Raw genomic sequence first — 7,702 nt, 5'->3', positions numbered from 1 at the left:
TTTACACTTGGCCACAAGTGAACACAGAAATAGTCCAGAATGTCACAGGTCCGGAGCAAAGGGCCAACATGCAGTTTTGGTCATGAGCAAGGTGAGTCTCAGAGGTGGTTTTGGTGATCAGATGGAGATGAAGTTCTAGATGCATTGAAACAAGCTCTAGACAGTAGCATGCAGCCCAGTAACTGTACCAGCATCCCCAGCTTCTGGATTCCACGTTTCTGCTCCGGTAGCCTCCACGGGTGCATAAGCTTGTGGTTTACTTGGACCTCTGTCTCATCTTTCTTCTTTTGCGCCTCAGCCTGCACATTCGCTTCCTCCACTTGGCTCTCATGGTGCAGAGGTTTCCAAGAAGATGGTGTTAAGGCCGAGATCATTTAGTTACATTATAACAGATGCAAATTCATACGAGTTTTTATTTTTTATTTATTTTTTGAGAGACGAGGTCTTGCTATGTTGTCCAGGCTGGTCTCGAACTCCTGGTCTCGTGATCCTCCCACCTCAGCCTCCCAAAGTGCTGGGATTACAGGCCTGAGGCCTGCGCCACTACACCCAACCGAATTCACATAATTTTTTTTTTTTTGAAACGGAGTCTCACTCTATCACCCAGGATGGAGTGCAGTGGCGGACCGCGGCTCACTGCAAGCTCCGCCTACCAGGTTCAAGTGATTCTCATGCCTCAGCCTCCCAAGTAGCTGGAATTACAGGGGTGCACTACCACACCTGGCTAATTTTTGTATTTTAGTAGAGATGGGGTTTCACCATGTTGGCTGGTCTCGAACTGCTGACTTTAAGTGATCCACACACCTCAGCCTCCCACAGTGCTGGGATTACAGGCATGAGCCTCCGCGCCCGGCCAAATTCACATGAATTTTAAAGTGATGTCTTCAAAGTGGTTTCACTGTGGGGATGGGCAGCTTTTTGTTATACATCTAGAACGTTCCTCCTCTGTTTCTGTGAATACTCGGTTGGAAAGAGCTGAAAAACGGTCTTAAGAGATTATCTGATTCCTTTCCCAGTGTTATTACTCACGTATCAGCTGTAATTTGAACACAGGTTTTCTGATTGAGACAGGACACAGATGGTATTAAAAATTACTACAACACTATAAATTCATATCTATTATAACAGTACTTTGTGCAGGGCTCTACCCTAAGCTCTTAATCGAACCTGGAAGCGAGATGATGACTTTTGTTTGTTTTTAGAGATGGGCGCCCAGCTCTGTCGCCAGCCTGGAGTGCGGGGGCGAGATCTCGGCTCACAGCAGCCTCCACCTCCCAGGTTCAGGAGATCTTCCTGCCTCAGCCCCCCGAGGAGCTGGGACCACCGGCGCGCACTATCGCGCCAGGCCAGGAGCTGACTTTGAATCCGGGCTCTGCCCCTGGCCTTCTGCGTCTCTAAAAGGAAAGACATCTGTGACCTCGCGGCAAAGGCCAAATTAGATCCCGACTAGGATCCTGTTCCCGCAGCCCCCCGGGCTGGCCCTGCCAGGAGTGCTCAGCACTCAGTGTAATGCCGCCTACGTCTTTGCGCTTCACCTCGAAGCCCTGGACATCCGCATCTGCCCTAAGGCGTCTCACCACAGTAGCAGAAGGAAGTCGCGTCAGCTGGCCACAGCCTCTCTCCTAGGAGGCTGTCTGGGAAAAGCGAGTCAGGGTAGACCCGGAGGCCCCTCAGTTCCCGCTATTTTCAGATTTGTCACTCCTTCACCCTCAGCCTTTCAAACAGGCAGCTCCAGAATGCCCAATCACAGCCTTCCTTCTTCTCCTGGCCTCCCGGCACTGTCCAATCAACGTACGCCATCTATCTGTTGGTTGTGTTGCGGGGCCACCCTACCGGCTGGTTTGCCTCGTGGTGTGTAAGGGCAGAGAGGGAAAGTGAGGGCTGTTGACGCCAGGAAGGCTCCATCTTGGTTAAGGGCAGGAGTAGGGACGTTACGGACTTGCTTGAGGAAAGACAGGAAAGCGCCAGCATCTCCACCTTCCCCGGAAGCCTCCCTTTGCCAGGCAGATAGGGTTTCCCATGGGGCGGCCCCTGGCGCCGCGCCCGGCCCATGTACGCGGGGAGGCCGAGTCCCGGAGGACTAGGGAAAGCAGGCCGGGCGCCGTGAGCTTCGCGGCCGTAGCCGTGTACTTCCCTCCCGAGGAGTGGGGCTGCCTGCGGCCCGCGCAGAAGGCCCTGTACCGGGACGTGATGCGGGATACCTTCGGCCGCCTAGGCGCGCTAGGTGAGGCCGGGTGCTCCGGCTGGGACCCCCAGACGTCGGTGGGAAGCGGGGATCAGTGTCCCCAGATGCTAGTGGGCTGGAAGCGGGGCGCCGGGGGAGCAGCCTCATCCTCCCTTCCCGTGCGCTCAGCCGAGCCCATTATTTCTCCTTCGCAGGATTTTCAGGCCCCAAACTCGCTTTTATCTCGGGGGGGCGGGTAAGGAGAAGTGGAGGCGTGGAGCCCGGAGGCCCAGGATCCCGAGGGTGAGAGCCCAGCAGCTCTCAGCAAGGGCCAGGGACAGGAAGCAGGTACTTCATTTCAAACCCCAGTAGGTGGCCGTGGAGAAGCCCCAACCCCTGCCCCCAACTCACATCCTCAGCGCGGGCTGCCGCCTCCAAAGTCCCATCCTGTCTCCCTGCACCTTACCCCAGAAACGTTCTCATCTCACTGCAAAATGGCCCGATGGAACAGCGACATTGGAATCTATGGAACCAATTAACCATACTGGAAAACCCCAGTTTAATGCAAAATAGAGCTTGAGCTTCCTAGGAAGTCAAGGGAAAGGGGAAACCTGTAATTTGATTTTTGTTGTGGGATAAAATGAAGACAGGTGTTCCTCTTGGATGCTAATGATGTGAACCACAGTGTAGTAAATAACACCACTCATTAGATTTTTAAATGAAGACTAAATGTTTTTCCTGCAGCCCTGAACCAGAATAAATGCTTGTTCCCAGAAGGTCTTCCCGTGGAACCTAGTGAGGCAGTCCAAGTGTAAACTTTTTTTTTTTTCTTTTTTGAGACAGAGTCTCGCTCTATTACCCAGGCTGGAGTACAGTGGCGCTGTCTCAGCTCACTGCAACCTCCGCCTCCTAGGTTCAAGCGATTCTCCTGCCTCAGTCTCCTGAGTAGCTGGGATTACAGGTGCCCGCCATCACACCGGGCTAATTTTTGCATTTTTAGTAGAGACTGGGTTTCACCATCTTAGCCAGGCTGGTCTTGAACTCCTGATGTCATGATCCACCTGCCTCGGCCTCCCAAAGTGCTGGGATTACAGGCGTGAGCCACCATGCCCCGCCAGTAAATGTAGACTTTTTGGTGATGGTAAGGCCTGAGAGGAAAGGTGCTAAAAGAATTTGAATTGGTAACAAAGAAGGTCATTGAATGTTTTGTAAAGGGATCTTAAACAGGTTCAGAGTGGTAAGTGCCATGAGGACTGGGACCATCACTGTCCTCAAAGCCTGACACAGAGTTAAGTGTTCAATATTATTCAGTCCTCTTTCTTTTTTTATTTTTTTTGAGATGGAGTCTTGCTGTGTCGCCCATGCTGGAGTGCAGTGGCACGATGTTGGCTCACTGCAACCTCCGCCTCCCGGGTTCCAGAGATTCTCTTGCCTCAGCCTCCCAAGTAGCTGGGATTACAGGTGCCCGCCACCTCGCCTGGCTAATTTTTGTAATTTAGTACAGATGGGGTTTCCCCATGTTAGCCGGGCTGGTCTCGAGCTCCTGACCTCAGGTGATCTGCCCACCTGGGATCACAGTGCTGGGATTACAGGTGTGGGCCACCACGCCCAGCATTTTTTTTTTTTTTTTTTTTTTTTTTTTAAATTAGAGAGTTGCCCAGGCTGGAGTGCAGTGGCTCGATCAAGCTCACTGTCCCTTGAATTTCTGGCCTCAAGCGATCCTCCCACCTTGCCTCCTGAAGTGCTTGGGTTACAGGTGTGAGCCATGGCACCCTGCCCGACTCCTCTTATCTCCAGTGTTCAGGGCCTTCCTATGTTAACCTGCAGACCATGGCATTTGCTTTTACTACAGGCTGGCTTTCAGGCTTCATGAGGCCCCTATCATTAAGCCGTGCTCCCTGGGGGCCATATTCTGAACCATTCCTGCTGTCTTCCAAAGCAGGACGTGGTCCCAGAATATGCTGATTTTGATTTTATCATCTTCCCTGTCTCAGGATCCAGAGATGAGTTTCTGATTTTATCATCTTCCCTGTTTCAGAATCTAGGGATGGGAATGAGGAGAAGGAAAGGCTGAAGTGTCCAAAACAACAAGACGTGGCGCATGAAGTGGCTGTCAAGGAGTGGTTGCCCAGCGCCGCCTGCCCAGAGCTCTGCAACCCTAGGCAGAGCCCCATGAATCCCTGGCTCGAGGACACTCTGACCCGAAGACCGCCCCACTCTTGCCCAGACTGTGGCCGCAACTTCAGCTACCCTTCCCTCCTGGCCAGCCACCAGCGACTCCACTCCGGGGAGCGGCCCTTCCCCTGTGGCCAGTGCCAGGCGCGTTTCTCCCAGCGCAGGTACCTGCTCCAGCATCAGTTCATCCACACCAGCGAGAAGCCCTACCCCTGCCCCGACTGCGGGCACCACTTCCGCCAGAGGGGTTCCCTGGCTATCCACAGGCGGGCTTACACCGGGAAGAAGCCTTAGGCGTGCTCAGACTGCAAGAGTCGCTTCACTTACTCCTACCTGCTGGCCATCCACCAGCGCAAGCACACGGGCGAGAAGCCCTACAGCTGCCCCGATTGCAGCCTCTTTCGCCTACACCTCCCTGCTGGCCATCCACAGGTGCACACACACCGGCGAGAAGCCCTACCCCTGTTCTGACTGGGGCCTCCGCTTCACCGACTCTTCCCTACTGCGCAGTCACCGGCGCGTTCACTCGGACAGTTGGCCCTTCTGCGTGGAGTGTGAGAAAGGCTTCAAGCGGAAGACCGCCCTGGAAGCCCATCAGTGGATCCACAGCTTCTGCAGTGAGAGGCGCGCGTGGTGGCAGGCCTTGGTGGGGCGTTCAGAGCCCGTCACTGTTTTGGGAGGCAAGGCTCTCCCAATTCACTTCCGGCACTTTCCAGATATATTTCAAGAGTGTGGGTGATGGCATTCACACAAACTAGTCAGCGTTTTCTCTGGAGAGGAAGAGGCAAGCTTTGTGCATTTGAGGGATAAGGAAGGGAAGTGGGCGTTTGAGGAAAACAAAGTTCTGCCTTAGGAAAAAAGCAGAAGTAGGGGCACAGACAGCTGTGGGGAGGAGGCAGGAATCTGAAAAGGTGCCTGGGGGGTGACCCCATTTTCTGAAGCTCCAGCACACAGGGCCGCGTGTTCCACGTCCCATCCTTCACTGAAAACCATTTACCTAACTGGCTTTTCCTTCTTGATTGTTCTCTCTCTTGTAGCGCTCTACTTTTTGGCCTGTATCACCTACTCCTCTGAGATGGGGTCCCCTGCATTCCAGTGCCTATTAAAGGAGCCTGCACCCACTCTGGATCCCCCAGAATAGAGGGCATACCTAGGGCCTGTCCCTCAGGGGGGTGGGGTGGGAAGCTCATCTCAGGATAATTTTTTTTTTTTTTTTTTTTTTTTTTGAGATGGAGTCTCACTCTGTTGCCCAGGCTGGAGTGCAATAGCACGATCTCGGCTCACTGCAACCTCTGCCTCCCGAGTTCAAGCAATTCTCTGCCTCAGCCTTCCAAGTAGCTGGGATTACAGGCATGCGCCACCAGGCCCAGCTAATTTTTGTACTGTTAGTAGAGACGGGGTTCCACCATCTTGGCCAGGCTGGTCTTGAACTCCTGACCTCGTGATCCACCCACCTCGGCCTCCCAAAGTGCTGGGATTACAAGCGTGAGCCACCGCCCCCTGCTAAGGATTCTGCCTTTTACCAATGCAGGTGAAACATCTGGCAAGGAGACATCTGGAGTGTAGGTGTTCCTTGGTCTTGAAGACCTAGAGATGGCCATAGAGAGGACAGTGGCCTCAGGTGGGGAACTTTCCTGCCCCACTCTCATTCTGCAAGTGCACAAACTATCAAACCTAATGGACTCTGGAACTGGGCCAGCTCTTCTTCACTGTATGCATTAGTGATTGCAGTGTTTTTTTCTTCTTCAGATATTTGCCTGTTCCCTGGATTTTGTATTTTTTGATAAAGATATATTCTTGGGCCACAGTAGCTGGAGACACAATATAATGCCGGAGGATTCTTTTTTTTTTTTTTCTTTTTGAGATGGAGTCTTGCTCTGTCACCTAGGCTGGAGTGCAGTGGCGCAAGCTCTGCTCACGGCAAGCTCCGCCTCCCGAGTTCACGCCATTCTCCTGCTTCAGCCTCCTGAGTAGCTGGAATTACAGGCGCCCGCCACCATGCCTAGCTAATTTTTTGTATTTTTAGTAGAGATGGGGTTTCACCGTGTTAGCCAGGATGGTCTCGATCTCCTGACCTTGTGATCCGCCCGCCTCGACCTCCCAAAGTGTTGGGATTACAGGCGTGAGCCACTGCGCCCGGCCTCTTTTTTTTTTTTTTTGAGATGGAGTTTTGCTGTTGTTGCCCAGGCTGGAGTGCAATGGCATGATCTTGGCTCACCCAAAGTGCTGAGATTACATTTTTTTTTTTTTAAACGAAAGAATAGGCCGGGTGCAGTGGACCATTTAGATGTGCTAGCCCTACTTTTGAAGAGGAAACTTTAGAAGGAATGAACAAAAGAGGTAGGTAGGACTAAGCCTTTCTGCATTCCAGGACAGGTGGTCAGTGACTCAAATATCTCTTTGAAAAGACTGCTTCTTTGAATCCTTCGGTTCCAAGATAATTATTAATGGGAACTGGGGCCGGGGGCGGTGGCTCACGCCTGTGATCCCAGCACTTTGGGAGGCTGAGGCTGGTGAATCGCTTGAGGTCAGGAGTTTGAGACCAGCCGGGCAATATAGTGAAACCCCATCTCTACCAAAAACTTAGCCGGGTGTGGTGGCACACGCCTGTAGTCCCAGCTCCTCAGGAGGTTGAGGCAAGAGAATCACTTGAGCCTGGGAGATGGAGGTTGCAGTGAGCCGAGATCACACCACTGTACTCCAGCCTGAGCTGCAAAGCAGGACTCTGTCTCAAAACAAAAACAGAAACAAAAACTGGGAACTGGGTGTTATCTTGACTTCACCACATAGCCTCTCCTGAATGGGCAGACCTGGATTCCTGGCTTGGCTCAGTCCCCACTAGCTGTGTGGCCTTTAGCATCACCTAGATTCTACAAATAACATTTTTCTCTATTTGTTTTACACATGTCAATCTGCCTATCCATCCCTCTATCCATTCATTTATCCATTTTATTGTATTTCACAGTAAGCTGCCGATATCATTACATTTCACTTCTAAACACTTCAGCATACAGCTAAGTTTTATGCAAGAAACTTCAGCTCTCAGCTGGGTGCGGTGGCTCACACCAGTAATCCCAGAACTTTGGGAGGCTGAGGCAGGAGGATTGCATGAGCTTGGGAGTTTGAGACAAGCCTGGAAAACAGCAAGACCTCATTTCTACTAAAATTTTTAAAAATAGCCAAGGCCGGGCGCGGTGGCTCAAGCCTGTAATCCCAGCACTTTGGGAGGCCGAGACGGGTGGATCACGAGGTCAGGAGATCGAGACCATCCTGGCTAACACTGTGAAACCCCGTCTCTACTAAAAAATACAAAAAACTAGCCGGGCGAGGTGGCGGGCGCCTGTAGTCCCAGCTACTCGGGAG

General features: G+C 52.3%; 1 protein-coding gene across 1 annotated transcript; it reads left to right on the top strand.

Moving 5' to 3' along the window:
• The first annotated feature begins 1,857 nt into the window (after positions 1–1,857).
• On the top strand, positions 1,858–5,559 carry ZNF785 (zinc finger protein 785). Its single transcript, XM_023191107.3, is given in 5 exon segments — positions 1,858–2,224; positions 2,380–2,423; positions 2,425–2,512; positions 4,203–4,737; positions 4,739–5,559. Coding segments are annotated over 5 exon segments (1,212 nt in total). The 5' UTR covers positions 1,858–2,019; the 3' UTR covers positions 5,079–5,559.
• The last annotated feature ends 2,143 nt before the right edge of the window (positions 5,560–7,702 follow it).

Source organism: Piliocolobus tephrosceles, chromosome 17 (genome assembly GCF_002776525.5).
Source record: "Piliocolobus tephrosceles isolate RC106 chromosome 17, ASM277652v3, whole genome shotgun sequence".
Taxonomy (NCBI): Eukaryota; Metazoa; Chordata; class Mammalia; order Primates; family Cercopithecidae; genus Piliocolobus; species Piliocolobus tephrosceles.
Note: the sequence above shows the minus strand (reverse complement) of the source record. Positions and strands in the feature narration are given on the sequence as shown.